Source organism: Equus caballus, chromosome 9 (assembly GCF_041296265.1).
Source record: "Equus caballus isolate H_3958 breed thoroughbred chromosome 9, TB-T2T, whole genome shotgun sequence".
NCBI classification, from domain to species: domain Eukaryota; kingdom Metazoa; phylum Chordata; class Mammalia; order Perissodactyla; family Equidae; genus Equus; species Equus caballus.
Window position 1 is genome coordinate 16,009,620 of NC_091692.1, and position 17,033 is coordinate 16,026,652.

Here is a 17,033-nt window from a genome sequence, read left to right on the forward strand (position 1 = left end):
TGGTTATTCCATTAAAAAAAAATTCTTTTCTTCAAGTTTTTGTCTTCCCCTAGTCTTGTTTTCCTTATTGGACAACCGAGTATTCTGGGTGAGTGAGTAAATAGAGGTCCCAGGAATGAACTCCCTGAACTTTTCTCCCCTCTCCCTTCAAACTCATTTGTCAGAGAGATGGTTTTCAGAGGCAAGTACTAGCGCCATCATTTTCTGTCTGACCTTGCAAAAAAAAAAAGGACTGCTATTGTCCAGTCTCGGTTTCCTCGTAGGTAGAATTGGTGATGTCAATCACCCCAGGTTACAAGCATAGTTAAAGTAAAACACATATGCTTGAAAAACTTAAAATACTGCAGAAGGGTAAAAAAATGGAAGGTCAGCATATTCTTCCCCCATCCTCAATCTCCAGCTTGAAGCGTTCAAATATTTTAAGCAAACGTTTGCAGTTTTGATTTTGAGGATTATGTAAGGGGAGGTTTCTGATCGTTCCCGCACAGAGTCTCGCACTTAGTATGTGCTTGAAAGCGTTAGTTTCTTGTCTCTATTCTCTTCCCTTCTAGATCGTGCAAAGCAGCTCCTTCTGCTTCTTTAAAAGGTGAATGAAGGTCTGGCGTCTACCTCTGCATGGGGATGTCACTCATATAGTGATGCTGAAACTAGTAAGAACTCGATGCAAATATATATCTTAATTGTCTAAATCTATGATTTCTGCTACACTTCTCATTTAATTGTTTTCAACCAAAAAAACCTTGATTACGAGTGCAGGAGGCTGCTGCAAGGATCCTATCATGCTGGTGTTTACAGCCTGACTTCATGGAAGTTTATAAATCAGCAAAAGAAAACCCCAGTTTCCGCAGGAATTCCTCCAGTTCCCCAAAGACTTCTGGGAAGTTAGTCTGAAATTGCATTAGTATAAACATTTTTGGGTGGTGCAGCCTCCCAGGCTTCCCACTTTTAGACTCGTAGTGACCTTTGTGTGAAGAATAATGGGACCCTTTCTCCAACCAGAGTGGGGCTATGTTTCAGCCTCTCCTGTTCCCTTGGCTGAGTGCTCTTATGCAGTGCACAACCTGCTCATCAGTATGTGGTTGGCCTGCCTAGTAAAAACTGCTTCTTGTTTTGAATGATTTTGAGACTTGCATATGGGATTTTTTTCTCCTTTAAAGTCAACAAAGAGAAAGGTGAAGGGAGTGGCAGTGAAGGAGCCTTTGCTAGGCACCTGTTTGATCTGGGGATGGTAATTTGCACTTATGGATATCTTTTATATCTAATGCTTACAGCATCACTCTCCCGTATGTGTTATTATCCACATTTCAATTAAAGAAACTGAGGGTTAGAGATTAAGTGATTTGCCCAAAGTCATCAATTAATAGGGAGTGAAGTGAATCAAGCCCAGATTTTCTGTTTCAGAGTTCTGTTTTCTTTCTGAACACCACACTGAGGAGTTGTTTAAATTTTGTATTTCCTATGGGCACACACCTATGTGCACATACCACTTCCTTACTAGGAGAGCGCTGGAGGACGTATCCACTTCTTTCAGGAGTGCCCTGCTTCCCAGTATTTCAATACACACGAGTTACAGGCATAATGCCAAGTGCACTGCATGCCTGCTGCGTCTGCTCTGCGGCTCTCCAGTCGGCCAGTCTTGACTCTCCCCTTGGCCTTGCCACATCCTAGCTGTGTGAGTATGGGCAAATTATTTAACCTCTCTGTGCTTGGTTTCCACATCTTTAAAGTGAGAGCACTGACCATATCTGTCTTGTTGAATGCTGTGAAGATTGAATAAGGCACTTACTGAAGAAGCTACCCTAACATGTTTGTGCCGCCATTTTCTTATCATTAAGATGGGTTAACGATAGTGCCAATCTCTTAGAATTACAGAGAGGATACAATGGTATCAAACTCCAAAATAATAAGCAATTGATAAATAACTATTTAATGATTTTCTTTTCTCATTTTAACTGTGAGGAGCAAGGGCTCAGAGGGATAAATAACTTGTGTAAAGTCACACAACTAGAAAATGGTAGAGCTAGGATTTGAACCCAGGTTCTCTGATTCTGAATGCAGTGCTTTTGATTATTAAACTATTCTAGCGAAAGAAGAAAAAAACATGCAAAGAAGAAGCACAATATATAAGCTGACTCCATTTATTACAGTCTGTCTGAGGGGCTCCAGGTTCACCAGCGTGGGGAATTTTCTGACATTAAAGAACTTAATGACTCACCCATCTTCGAATGAGCGTCAAGTACTCAAGAGGCACCTGAATGCCTGGGATGGGCTGGGATGTTCTAGGAGGATGGACTTTCCCTGTGAAGCCAAAATGGTGTCATAGTCGTTTTGTAGAATGAACCTGACATGTTATTAGTGATTCCCTTAGAAAATTCAGATTTGGTAGCCAAGGTGTGGAAACAACCTAAATGCCCATTAACAGAAGAATGGCTAAAGGAAATGTGGTCTCTACATCCAATGGAATACTATTCAGCCTTTAAAAAGAAGGAAATTCTGCAGTATGCAACAATGTGGATGAACCTTGAGGACATTCTGCTCAGTGAAATAAGCCAATCACAGAAAGACAAATATTGCATCATTCCACGAGTATAAAGTATCTAAAATAAGTGACATCGTAAAATCAAGAGTAGTTGCCTGGAAGGGGGACATGTGGAGTTACTAATGAACAGGCAGAAAGTTTCAGTCAAGCAAGATGAAGAAGCTCCAGAGAGCTGGGGTATAACATTGCACCGAAAGTCAACAAGAGTGTATTGTCCACTTAAAAACTCGTTAAGAAGGCAGATCTCATGGTAAGTGTTCTAATCACAAGAAAATACAATTAAAAAAAAATTCAGATTTGAGAATGTGATGATTTTTCATTATGAAAGATCCTAGGAGCGCTAGCTAATATCCTGGCCCATTTCCAACTCAAGTAATTACATTCCCAGCACCCACAATTTCCCTGTTTTTAATTAGAAAATGTGTCCTGCTTCCCCTCCGTGTCTGCTCAACTGTATTTCACACAGGTGTGTCCTAATCCTCTGATAAGCAAAAGAACCAGTATTTACTGTAAAAACTGTGGCTTAAGTAACACTTTGTAGAAACATATTGCATAATGTGAGTTATTTGCTCTCTACCTTTTCTGCAAATAATTTTTTTAAATGGGGTTAGAGCTGATGTCTGTGTACAGCATTTTCCACCAGTACCAAGTCTTGATAAATCATTTAATAATTCTAGCTTTATTATCTTTCGTTTATCAAGTGTCATCTCTCTGACCTTAACTGAAATCTATTGTCTCATGTTCCGGTTTTGTGACTCGAGCTACAGGTCAGAACCTTTCCAGGATGACTTCTTGAGCTAGGAAATGAGGAGGAAGCGTTTTCTCAGAGTGCTGTGGTCAGCACTGACCGTTGGACGAAGTGAACCACTTAGCCCCACCGAGCGGCAAAATCTCAGAGGCTGCGATCTTCCCCTGAAGTTACTTCTCAGTATGGTTTTATTGCCCCCAAGTCCTAAGACTGTAGAAGTTAAATAGATATCAACTGGCAATTCAGACCTTTGCCTCAGCTTCCCACAGGTGCACTTCATTCTCCTTGTTGCCTCTCCTGATCTGGCCTTGCTGCCACATGGTATATTTACATGGTGCCCTGCTCCCAGCCTTTCAGGTGACTAGCAGTTCTGGCCAGATGACTCCTAAATTCTCTAATTAAACCATTCATCTCCTCTTCGGCGTCTCACGGACAGCTTAACCTACTGAAGTTTTTTGCCCACTGTTTAAATCTGTTGGCACCATTCCAAGTCTTTTATTTATTATAGATATTACTAATTTTAAAGGAAATTTCTGAAAAGTACGGGAAAAAAAGTTTACTTACAGGATTTTAGGTTTTCATATTCCTGGATTTTCCCAGCTACTTCTATTAACAGGCTTCGAGTTCATTTCTAGCTATAAGTGTATGATTCTATCTATTTTTGGCTCTGTTTGGAGACACAAACAAAATGTTCTATTTCATTTTAGGAGTATCAAGAGGATATGAAGTATAGGCAAATTTTCTTTCCAATGAGTTTTAAATTTTGTAACCACGATCTAAACAAATCCACAAACTCATTTTATATGAAGTTTGTAAAACTGTATAATGTCTGTTTAAACATAATGAGACTTTTTATTTCAAAAGCATCTATGAATATTATTAACTCAGGACCAGATTTATAAATCTATGACCTCATATTAATCTAGTCAATAGGAAATGCTCATCATGTAATGTTAGCAGGAAATAAGATAGAATTTAGAGCTCTATATAAAACCTTGATAACAATCTGTTATTAATATTAATACATATGAATATTGAAAAAAGAGACCAGAATTTAATGTTCTAAAAGCATACTGGTGTTTATTCCTGGGTGGTAGCATTATGTACGAATTTAATTTAATTTTTTAGTCCTTTTGTATTTTCTAAATTTTCCGCAATGGATATGGCATTACTTTAATAATAAATAAAAGTATTTCAAAATGCTATATAAGGGCCACATCATTTTATTAAAAATGATTCTGGATTTAAAGAGATGATTTGTATAAGTTGTGGGTAATTTTATGTGTAAATTTCAAGTCATACCTGGTTTGAATTTATTGCCTATGAAGCTAAAGGAAGCTTTAATAATAAAAATAATGATTGGATACAGTAATCACAACTTTCATGAATATAAACGTATGCTGTTCCATATATTATCACATACTTCCCTCTGTTGATTATCCTTGCTCTCCTTTCATGGAGGCGAGCGGGGTACTAACAGCCATAGACTAAAAGATTTGACCCAATGCTGTTCAGCTACTAAGCGGCAGGCTTCAGCCTAGATCCCAGTCTATTTCTTTCTCTCCCGTTTCCTATTCCCTATAGGAGTAAACGAGAAAATTACTTCTTCCTTTTTGAAAAGAAACACATCATGATGGCCTTCTGTACGCTCCACATTTGTGATGGTGTTACTGTGATTCGTTCATGCTTCTGCCGTGTACAGATAAAGAAAGCATACCGATATCCTGGTGCCTATTATGTGCCAGACACAATGCTGGGCACTGGATGGACATGTGCTCATTGAATCGTCCCAATAATCTCGTGATATAGACACTACGATCTCTGTTTTACAAATGTGAAATCTCTTTAGATGTGTTCACAGCACTTGTGAATCGTAGATACAGAATTGGACCCAGCTCTTTCCTACTCTAATGCTCATGCACACTGAAAGCTGATGCCAGAAAAGCTGCATCAGAGCTGCCTCCAGGAAGAAGGAAGCAGGACCAGCCACCCAGAAGACTCTTGCTAGAGAAAGCAAAACTACAGTCCACAAAGCTGCCCTGCCAGGGCAGACAGACTGTGGAGACAGATGAAACTGGGTTTAAATCCATCTCTGATTCTTACCAGCTTTGTGAACTTTGACAGTATCTATCCGCTCAAACCTTCAATTTCCTCATCTGACAGGTGGAGGCACGGTAATAATAATTATAATTCTCGAGAGGAATAAACGAGGTAACATGTAGAAATCTCAGTGCACCACTGCTGAGGTAAAAATTGGGCTCTGCTAATGTTAGTTTAAAATGAAAGTGATGATTATGGTGATAATAATAGTAATTATAAACCTAAAGTTGCATAGCTATTTATAGCCAAGGAAGGATTTCTTTTTAATTGAGTTAATGATAGGTTACAATCTTGTGGAATTTCAGTTGTACATTAATGTTTGTCATTTGTGTTGTAGGTGCACCACTTCACCCTTTGTGCCCACCCCCCACCCCACCTTTCCCCTGGTATCCACTAATCTGTTCTTAGTCCACATTTTTAAATTCCTCATATGAGTGGAGTCATACACAGATTATCCTTCTCTAGCCTGGCCCATTTCACTTAACATAATTCCCTCAAGGTCCATCCATGTTATTGCAAATGGAATGATTTTGTTCTGTTTTGCAGCTGAGTAGCATTCCATTGTATATATGTACCACATCTTCTTTATCCATTCATCTGTTGATGGGCACTTAGGTTGCTTCCATGTCTTGGCTATTGTAAACAGTGCTGCAATAAACATTGGGGTGCATAGGACTTTTGGGATTGCTGACTTCAAGCTCTTTGGATAAAGACCCAGTAGTGGGATGGCTGGATCGTATGGTAGTTCTATTTTTAATTTTTTGAGAAATCTCCATACTGTTTTCCATAGTGGCTGCACCAGTTTGCATTCCCACCAGCAGTGTATGAGGGTTCCTTTTTCTCCACAACCTCTCCAACGTTTGTTACTATTAGTTTTAGATATTTTTGTCATTCTAATGGGTGTAAGGTGATATCTTAGTGTAGTTTTGATTTGCATTTCCCTGATGATCAGCAACGATGAGCATCTTTTCATGTGCCTATTGGCCATCCGTATATCTTCTTTGGAGAAATGTCTGTTCATGTCTCCAGCCCATTTTTTGATTGGGTTGTTTGATTTTTGTTGTTGTTGAGTTGTGAGAGTTCTTTATATATTATGGATATCAAGCCTTTGTCAGATATATGACTTGCAAATATTTTTTCCCAGTTAGTGGGTAGTTTTTTTGTTTCAATCCTGTTTTCATTTGCCTTGAAGAAGCTCTTTAGTCTGATGAAGTCCCATTTGTTTATTCTTTCTATTGCTTAGCCAAGGAAGGATTTTAATATGAAGCCAGAATTTAAGTAGAATTAAAGAGAAACATTCTAATTGAAATCTTCTTGAAGACTGAGATAAATTGATAGAGATTAAGAAATGATGAGAAAGATACCAATTTTTTCTAGTATTTTGCTAAAAAGGTTCGTGCTGCGTGAATCATATTTTTTAATCCTGGTGGCTTGAACGTAAAATGCATGACTTGTCCTATCTTTTAATAGGGAGACACCTGGAGGCAGAAAGAAGGTAAGGGGACTCCTCTTTGATTTATGGAGACCAGCTTGTACATCAGATGGGGAAGTTCAAGTGTTGTTTGGGTCTTGGGCTGAGGTGATAGGATACACTGTGTGTGTGCGTGCACATGTGTGTGATTTGAAGGTGACTGTGTCCTTACATACCCAGCTGTAATGACCCCACGGCAGAGATTTTTTTACTTGTGTTAAGCAACAATTTGTTTTGTTATTGTATATGACTTTAAATGAACATTGATCCTTAAGTGATTGATTTCATGAAGATGGGGCAGCAAGCGGCTTTTCTGCTGTCCCTTTTTTGCTGTCTGCCTGTGGCTGGTTTTCTTGAAGCCTCAATGATTGTGGGGCATGTCATGACACCTCCCATAGTTTTCTGTTCCTCAAAATTCTCAAGTTGCACTAGACAGTATCAGAGACCCCTTTCATTTCTCCACTTCTGGAATTCCATGATTTTTATAGTAAGATGTCATGTGGAACTCTCAGGCTTGCAGCTTGCAGCCGTTTGGTGGTGTGGCCTTGATTCTCGCTGAGAATTAACGCTTACATTGACGCCGGGTTAACATGAGCCTCTTATTTGGAAGGCTAACTTGTCAGAAATGCTCTCGTTTATTGGAGAGGTGAGGCCCAGTACTTTGGCACAAGGATCAGTGCAGCGTACTGCAGCCCTTGTGCAGTTTATATGCCCACGATGGGTTCACTTCAGGCTAATGAGGTTACGTGATGTTCCTCAGGTTTAAACTCTTGCACCATTATTATAATCCAGTCTGTTTTCTGGAGAGTGAGTGATCATCAAACAAGATATTATTCTTAAAAATGGTTTTTTCTTTTATTGGCACAGGGTAAAAGGATTAACCATGTCGGTGTCTTTTTTTGTGTGTGCCACTGTGACCTTTTTCTCTAATGACATTTTCATGAATGCCCACTTCTTTTCACTGGTATTTATATTTGTTGCTTGTTCTGATTTTCTTAGATCTTTTCAGATTGTGTCATTTCTTCATATCAGACACCATGATCTCCTAAAAAAAGCAAACGTACCCAAGGGTGACCTGGGGTGGTGCCTCTGTTTCTGGACCTCAGGAAAGCTTTTGCCTTCCTCTCATCAGTGTGTTTGGAGCATCTGTTAATATTATCATTGGATTCCTTTCTCTTGAGTGGCCATGCTCATAAAGGAGAGGTGTTTGGAATCTGTGGCTGTCATAAATGACTACAAGCATGCTGTTAGGAGGAAGTTCCTTGTAGCTTCTAAATATCAACAGTCATAACCATATTGTATGGATTTGAAGCCTGTCATTTTTAGTGACTAAGTATGCAGACATATAAAAGCCCTTTTATTAGGTCATGGTTTGCAATTTACTTCTTGAAGAACTGGTGAAGAGAATAGTAAAGCACACAGAATGCTTTTCATATGATCCCAGTCAACACAGCACCATTCAACTTCATAGTGGATCATTTGGCCACCCCGGCCCTCCATTTCCTCATGTGTAGAACGTGGTAGTAGATCTAGAATGGGGTTTCTAAGCCTCAGTGTGATGAGATCGGAGCCAGTTAACTCTTTATTGTGGGGAAGGCACTGCTCTGTGTCTCGTAGGATGTTTGCAGCATCTGTGACTTCTTCCCATTAGATGCCAGTAGCACCTCCTCAGTTGTGACAAACGAAAATGTCTCCACATTGCCAAATGTCCCCTGCGGGGCAAAATTGCCCATGTGGAGAACTATTGGTCTAGAATCACATTTTAAAAGATATATTCAAACTTTATTTCTTTTGAATTTTTTTTTTGTTGAGGTAACATTGGTTTTTGACGTTACATAAATTCAGGTGGACATCATTATATTTCAACTTCTGTGTAGACTACATCATGTTCGTCACCAAAAGTCTAGTTGCCATCCATCACTGTACAAATGTCCCCCTTTACCTCTTTCACCCTACCCCCACCCCTTTTCCTCTGGTAACCATCGATCTATTCTCTGTATCTATGTGTTTGTTTGTTGTTGTTATTGTTTTATCTTCCACATATGAGTGAAATTATATGATATTTGGATTTTTCCATCTGACTTATTTCACTTAGCGTAGTGCCCTCGAGGTCCATCCATGTTGTCACAAATGGCAAGATTTCATCTTTTTTTGTGGCTGGCTACTATTCCATTGTGTATATATACCACATCTTCTTTATCCATTCATCCATCAGTGAGAACTTACGTTTCCAAGTTTTGGCTACTGTGAATAATGCTGCAGTGAGCATAGGGGTGCATCCATTTTTTCAAATTAGTGTTTTCATGTTCCTTGTATAAATACCCAGAAGTGCAATAGCTGAATCATATGGTATTTCTACTTTTAATTTTTTGAGGAGTCTTTGTACTGTTTTCTATAGTGGCTGCACCAGTTTACACTCCCACCAGCAGTGTATGAGGGTTCCCTTTTCTCCACATCCTCTCCAATACTTGTTATTTCTTGTCTTTTTAATAATAGCCATTCCGATGGGTGTGAGGTGATATCTCATTGTGGTCTTGATTCCATTCCCCTAATAATTAGTAATGTTGAACATCTTTTCATGTGCCTGTTGGCCATCTGTACGTCTCTTTGGGAAAAATCTGTTCAGATCCCCTGCTCAGGTATATTCAAACTTTAAAATGATATGATTCAAGAGTTTGTAAAGATAAAAATGATCAAAGTATTGTGACAAAATTTCTTTTGTGGAATGACATGAATGAAGAATAGAGTTCATTTTACTTTTGTCTTTGAATTTTTTATTATTTATTTATTTTTTCAGCTGACTTTATTTTTCTTTATTGTGGTAACATTGGTTTATAACATTATATAAATTTCAGGTGTACATCGCTGTTATTTCTACTTCTGTGTAGATTACATCGTGTTCACCACCCAAAGACTATTTACAATCTATCCCCACATACATGGGCCTAATCACCCTTTTGCCCTCCTTCCTTCCCCACTCCCCTCTGGTAACCACCCATCCAATCTCTGTCTCTATATGTTTGTTTCTTGTTTTCATCTTCTGTTTATGACTTAGATCACATAGTATTTGACTTTCTCCCTCTGACTTATTTCTACCTTTACCTTTTTAGAAGACTTTCTTGATAAGGTTTAAATAGTACTGTGATTTTTTTCCTTCCATTAAAATTTGAGGACTCAGTTAAAGTGCGAAAGAGGCCACAGGAGAAAATTCTTTGAACAAACAGTGCTTTAGGTTTATAAATTAATACATATGGTTGGGATGAACTGTGCTACTGGATGAGTGGTTACTCAACATCGTCATTAAAGATAAGTCCTGGCACATAACAGATGTTGTTGAATGGATGGATGATGGATAGATGGATGGATGAATGAAGGATCTGCAAGTGCTAATTCATGTGGCTTTAGGAACAGTATTTCATCAGTGACACCTAAACATGATAGTCGCAAAAGCAAAGGAAAGAGGTCACTGATCACTACAGAGCCCCTTTCATTCTTCTGTGGGTTCCCTCTAGATACCTTCCTGCCTCTGCTCTTCCACAGCCATTTCTTTACACTTCTCTCCCCAGCCCTATATCCTTACTTGCCTTTTTTCCCCTTGAATTGATTTTATTAGAGCTTTTCATACTGTATCATTTCTTTGAATCAGACATCATGATCTCATGAGAAAACCAAACCTACCACATTTGACCGTGAACCCACATCTGGGCATTCCTGAGGGAAGGACACTGTTTAATCTTTCTTCTCTGGTTGTTTGAATCAAGTTAATGATGTTATTCCTGATCTTCTTTGAAAATTACTTCCTTTTGATTTTCTCAAGTCCCATGTCTTTCTTTGAGAATTTATTCTAGAACAATTAAACTTTTTGGTCAAAGGAACCTGTGCTGGCAACTGTGATTGATGGATTCCATGTTTATGCCCTCATAATGATGTTATTCATTTGGCACAGAAAAACATTTCCTCCATTTTACAGTTAAAGAAATTGAGGCCCAGGTTTGTTAAGACAGAGCCAAGCGTCTCTAGTAAGTGAGTAGTCATATGAGTTTAGAACTGCTGAGTCCAGATGTTGAGACCAGATCCATAGCACCAAGATAGAGGTCGAATTGAAGCAGGTAGATAATTTGATACAAAACTATTGAATCTGTGGTACCAGGAAATTGAAAGATTTTTCTTTATGTTTTGTTTTAATGTCATAAAAAATAATGAGGGTGGCTTCTTCATGGTACCATTGCTTTGATTTAATGGGAATATCTTCTCTAATTTGGACAAATTACTTAACTCAAGAACTTCGCTGTTAGTTTTATTTTAGTTAATGTTGCTCACGGTCTGCTTCTTTTCTCTCTCAGACCTTCTCTCACCATGCCTCATAGGAATCTGACAGGAAGCTGCAATGTTAATTGTGGTTGTAAAACACACGAGTACGAGCCAGTCTGTGGATCAGATGGAATTACGTACTTTAACCCTTGTCTGGCTGGCTGTGTTAATAGTGGTAATCTCAGCACTGGGGTGAGTATAATTCACCAATTCATCTACTGTTGTTAATCCAACATCCTGTGACAAGGACCTGTTAGAATTCATATGCCAACACATGGCTATGGTCTCCCTTTTCAAGAAACTTCAGATAACCTACAAAATACCTTCTGACAAAAACCCAGAGGAAAGAAAATTCTGCAATGCTATCATTTTTTTCCGGGGATGATTGGAGCATTTGGGTCTAGCGATTGGGTTCCATGTCAGCCCTCTCCCACTTTACGTTCTGTGCCGACTCAGTGAAACTTGATAAGGTTGAGTGCTAGGCCTCTCATTCCTTACTCTGACCGGGCCCCTGTGATAGGTTTGAAGGTCGAGATGGTGACATTTGGTGCTGATAGAAGAGAATGGAGGGTATCTCCCCTGATCAGAGTCTATGAAGATGGACAATGGCCATTTTTCATAGACTATCCGTTCAAACTTTTTTTTTAACTTTCAGAGTAAAGATATTTCTGTCCGTTCAAGAATAGGCTATTTTGAGAATTCCCTTCCCTGTGAATTATAAATAGGCGGTAATACTGTAGGAGAAGGTTATCATATTCTACTCAGTTCTTTATTGGGTCTGGTTTCATTCTTTGCATGAAAACAGATTGCCGGAGGCTGTTTTAATTAAAAGGTTAAGGTGCATTTGCTGGTTCTGCGCAGGTGATAAGGGATTATACTGCATGTTTTTGGAATGTCGTATTTGAGTTCTAACTTTTCAACTGTAGTGATAAATTGAGAATTCCTGCGGCTGGCTCTCCATTATGTAATTGGTGAGCTCCAGTGTGTGACTAAGGTGAAAGAGACAATGAGATTTATTCTTCTCGGTGGCTAAGCCCGAGGAGTGAGTCCTTGGGTGCACAGCCCTCCTTCTTCTTAAAAAGAGGCCAGGAGTCCTTGGAGCAGAGATGGCCAAATGGTGCCCCTATCTTCATATTTGTTCTTACTGCCTAAGTGGCCGAGAGGTCGCAATGACAGTGAGTTCAGCTGATGTCCATTCAGTAAAAGCAATGTAATAGGCATAAAAGGTTAATTGGCTGTTTCATTTGAAACACCTTTTTAGTCCCCTGACTTAAATGAGACAGCCAAGGATAGGTTCGCTATTGTTGGCATTAAAGTCATTACGGTTGCATCATGAATTCTCTGCATTTATTTAACAGATATTTACTTGAGGTCCTATGCTGTGTTCAGGAGTCTGCTAGGTGCTCCGGTGGGAACAAACGGAAATAAGTCTTGGCTACTGTTTCTTGATGGCCTTCTCTAATAGGAGAGCCCAAGAATTAAACAGCAATTGAAGCAGCGTATAATTATGACCAAAAATGAGCATATGGAATCTGAATGCTATAGAATTGTGTTGAAAGCTTCTTATAAAAGTCTAGGTTTAAACAATTTTGACCAGCAGATTTTGATATTGTTCCATGCACACTTTGGACCCTTACTGTTAATAATGGGGAAGATATTTGCAATTAAATATTCTGTGGACTTTTAAATGCTAGAGTTATTTTAGAGCATTTTAACTTTGTTTTGCTATTCCTATGCTGAATTTTGCTTTTGATTGGCATACAACTGATCTTTATTATCACTTAGATAAGAAATTACACAGAATGCACCTGTGTCCAAAGCCGGCAAGTGATCACGCCACCCACAGTGGGACAGCGCAGTCAGCTCCGCGTGGTTATTGTCAAAACATATCTCAACGAGAATGGCTATGCTGTGTCCGGGAAGTGTAAACGGACCTGTAATACCCTCATCCCATTCTTGATTTTTCTTTTCATAGTCACCTTCATCACAGCATGTGCCCAGCCATCAGCCATCATAGTAACACTCAGGTGAGAACAGCATTCAACTTCGAGGGTGAGTTATAATCAGACAATTGCCAGAATACATATTCCAGACTGGAACTGAGGTGGTAAAGCAGAGAGGAAAGCAAAATTAGATTGTGCTGGAAAGTGCTCAGACGTTTGCCTGATGAACTTAAGAGAAGTGAGTTTTCCCATGTCAGGAAGGGAAGGGATGATTGTGACATTTCACGTTCCAGAACTTTCTTTATTCAAATGGGTTCTATTCCTAGAGTTTAGTGAAAATTCTTTTGGGTGCCTTTGGTTCCTGAAGTCTCTGCCCTGAAAGACTCACCTTCAGGAGCTGAAAGCCGTGCCCATGTCAGCTGCAAGAATCCTGGCCCCAGAGGAGACAGCAAGTCATTTGGTGAAGTTGCTAAATTGTGCACACAGCGAAGAATATTATCTCCAACCTTGTGGATAGTTAATACTCCAGGATCAGTGACAGTCTGTGCTGGGCCTGCAGTTCAAAATGCTGATTTCACTAATTTTACTATCATATAAAATTTCAGAGTTGAGTCAAGGAAAGGGCAGACTGGGAAATGTAATTCTTCGGTTGTCCATGCTGGGCTTTCTTTGCCATATTATATATCCTGTCTATGTTTTTTTTTGCTTATAAGAGAACACAGAAGTTACCTTAATGGAAGTCCTGTAAAAAATGTGGACACCAGCACATTCAAATCAGTGTGCTGTATTTGCAGGAAAGGCTGCAGTGGACAAAGGAAGGAAGGGGACAGCGTGGTGAAGAAACGAGAGCACACCCACAGCAGCTCTGGGGGGACTGGAGTGCAGGGCAATGAAGGAGTGAGGAGAGGGAGTGCGGCCTTACTGTCTTTTATCTCCTCCCTGGGTCCTCAGTCCCCTGCAATGCTGGGCTCCTGGTGGGACGCACCTGCTGAGATGTCATTCTTAGCGGGGCAGTTGGGCTGCTGGCCTGCTTATTCTCCATATTCTGGCTTCCCTTCCATGGAATGCCGTGTTAGACATTCCCCAACCAATTCGTTACTTGACAGTAAGACAAGAGGACATGAAAGGCCCATTGGTCTAGTCACTCAATTCCTCCATCAGCAGATACTTAGGGAGTAACAACTCTGCATGCAGCATTGGGCAAACTGCTGAGAAAATAAAGAAATTGGGGAAAAGATAACAAGTGCACTGGTCCTTGGGAATTGTACATTGTACACCTAGAACCCTATGTGTATGGGATAGAAAGGATAAGGGCCTTCCTCATTAAAAAAAATATGAATCATTAATAATCTTAATTCTTTGAACTGTAATTCTACAAGAGATGTTAAATAACCCAGACAAATATGGCAAATCACCAGTTGGCTTCTAACCCAAAACTTCAGAGAAAGAGCCCTTTAATCTTTGCTAATTACAAAATCAATAGACTCCATTCTTCCTGCCATGAGAGAATCGCTTAGAGCATATATTTTAGGAAAAGAAGAAAAAAGGAGGTGTCTGGAAGGGATTCATTCTTTCTCTAACTTTTGACTTGTTTCCTATATGTTTTTTGACGATACTTTATTTTTTTTAACTTTTTTTATGTATACTTTTCCTTGAGAAATTATGGGAGCAACTTTCAGTATACATATCTACCATTCTGGGAGGTCCAGGCAAATAGAGAAACAGAATGAAGTAGTTAGGATAAAATGCTATATATTTTTGATAACAGAATTAATTTTGGAAGCTCATTTAGAGCCAGTTCTGTCCCTTCAGCCATGAACTTGGCCCTCCCCCAGTATTTACACAGAAGCCATTAGAGTTAATCGGAGTTTCTTTGGCGTCTTCATGGGGAAGACCTTTATTCTCTGCTTTAGCCATCAGCCGTCTTGCCTGGCCATTGTTCGTAAATTGCAGCAAATTAAATATTTTGGCACAGCATCTCTATGGTCCCTGGCTCTGTGTTAAGCAGGCTTGACTGGACGTTCATTTTCTCGAGGCCACTGTGTGAAGACACTCTTTGCTTTCCCTCCACCGCAGGTCTGTCGAGGATGAGGAGAGACCCTTTGCACTGGGGATGCAGTTTGTTCTGCTGCGAACACTTGGTAGGTCCTGAATTTCCAACACGCCTCTCAGTTCCTCTTTGCAGACGGCAGATTCTCATTGTCCCTTAAAAATGGCAGGTGGTTTGTTACCATCAGCAGAAGCTGGGATTTTACGGGATGGGGCAAGACCACAACTTCCTTATTTTCTGATTTGAACTGAAAGCCAACCAGTTCTGTCATTTGATGAAACAAACCCAAACTGACTTTAGAGCCGTTTCTTTTCACTCTGAACGTAACTTTGGCTAAATCCCCCAGAGAGTTTTGTACAGTAAGAAACATTGAACCAAGCAATTGGAATGGGTTTATGATCCTGGCGTCTTTGTCCCCTGATGCCTTTTTAACATGAAAGTGATGGGAATTGCTGCTGCTCAGTTATTTGTGAAAATGTCAATTTCTTACTTCTTTCAAGTAATTTGATTGGACTGGGCAAAGAGGAGATCTATCAAGTCTTCTGAGGAAAAGAAATAAGAAATTCCAAAAAGAAAAACGAAAGATCCCGAAATTGACATGTAGGGACCACCGTTTATTTATAACAAGAGAAGCTCATTAGCACTAGGTCAGTGTGGTTGGTTAGTCACCGAACTCACTGGGGCATGAAGAACATCCTCCTGATTTTTACAAACACTGGGTCACCCTGTGATGTCCTGGGACAATGCACGGGAAGTGTCGTGTGAGGTAGCCCATTGCCTTGATCAATTTCAGTGTATTTTTAATGACTTCCTCATCAGCTAGCTTATTTTTTCTTTCTTAAGTGGCAGTCTGTCATTTCCGTCAGCTGTTATTTCCCCCAATAATCAGTGTCATTCTCCACAGGTCAAAAAAATTAGATTTTTGATTCACATTTCCAATTCTGTTTCAAAGGGTAGCACATTTTAAAATGGTATCATCTGACTCTTTGAAACATTCATCCTCTGGAATTCTCATTTTGTCATATGTTGTGGTCAGTGCCTCAGTCCAAGAATGAACACTTTCCAGTGAGCCGCCGAGGCTTCGAGTTGCATTGAATGTGAGTGGTTTGTTTTCTGGTACCAATAAGACTTTGAAGGTACCATTTTTCAAAGGATGCTGGTTAAAGGAAATTCTGACAAACTGCTATAGTTAAGAAGTTTGCATTATGTTTCTCCTTGGAAACTAAAAAGTTATTTTCAAGAAAGGAAATTTGTTGAAAAGGGGTAGTTGATAGGAAAAGAAAATAATAGTTTCTCCCTTTTCTTGGCATATCTTTGATGCCAGGGAGTTGGGGTGATTTGATATGGATGCAGAGGTCAAGGTAAGTCAACAGATGGATGGACGCTGCTGCATCAGGAATAAGTGGAGGGAGAAGATTTCAGGCATTTGTTATTTAATTCAACCTTAAGTTCTATTGATTATGGAAAAGTATAGTCAGGGCAACAGCCAACTTCCCTTTCCCCAAATTCCAAAGCAAAAAGACAGTTTTCAGTATTTTAATAATGTTGCATTTTAATTGTAGTGAATATACCTCATTTTAAATGAATACAACACATTTAAAAATGTATCGCTCACAGCCTCCTGGCTGTTAGCCCACCTGTCCTCTCTCTTTTCCTCCCTCACTCCCACCTTCCCATCACTTCCTTCTGGAAACTCTTATTTGGCATCCATGGGCTGTCCTGATAGGTCCTTGGGATGTAAAAGGTGAAAGATTTATACGATCCGAAGAGAAACCAGAGTATGGTCCTTGGGATGTAAAGAATAAAAGGCATGGCCTCTGCCATCAAGGAGCTTATGGGTGACAGATTTGCGTACAATTTAAATAGTATGT

The 17,033-nt window shown here is 39.6% G+C and overlaps 1 protein-coding gene across 2 annotated transcripts in view; it reads left to right on the top strand.

Annotated features, from left to right (window-relative positions):
• The window catches only part of SLCO5A1 (solute carrier organic anion transporter family member 5A1), a 130,987-nt gene that overhangs the window by 106,865 nt on the left and 7,089 nt on the right, over nt 1-17,033 (top strand). For both annotated transcript variants that reach the window (XM_001493408.5, XM_003365585.5), the window contains 3 exons: nt 11,202-11,361; nt 12,955-13,196; nt 15,189-15,253. In XM_001493408.5, the coding sequence (XP_001493458.2) occupies nt 11,202-11,361; nt 12,955-13,196; nt 15,189-15,253 (467 nt within the window). The remainder of the gene's footprint in view (nt 1-11,201; nt 11,362-12,954; nt 13,197-15,188; nt 15,254-17,033) is intronic.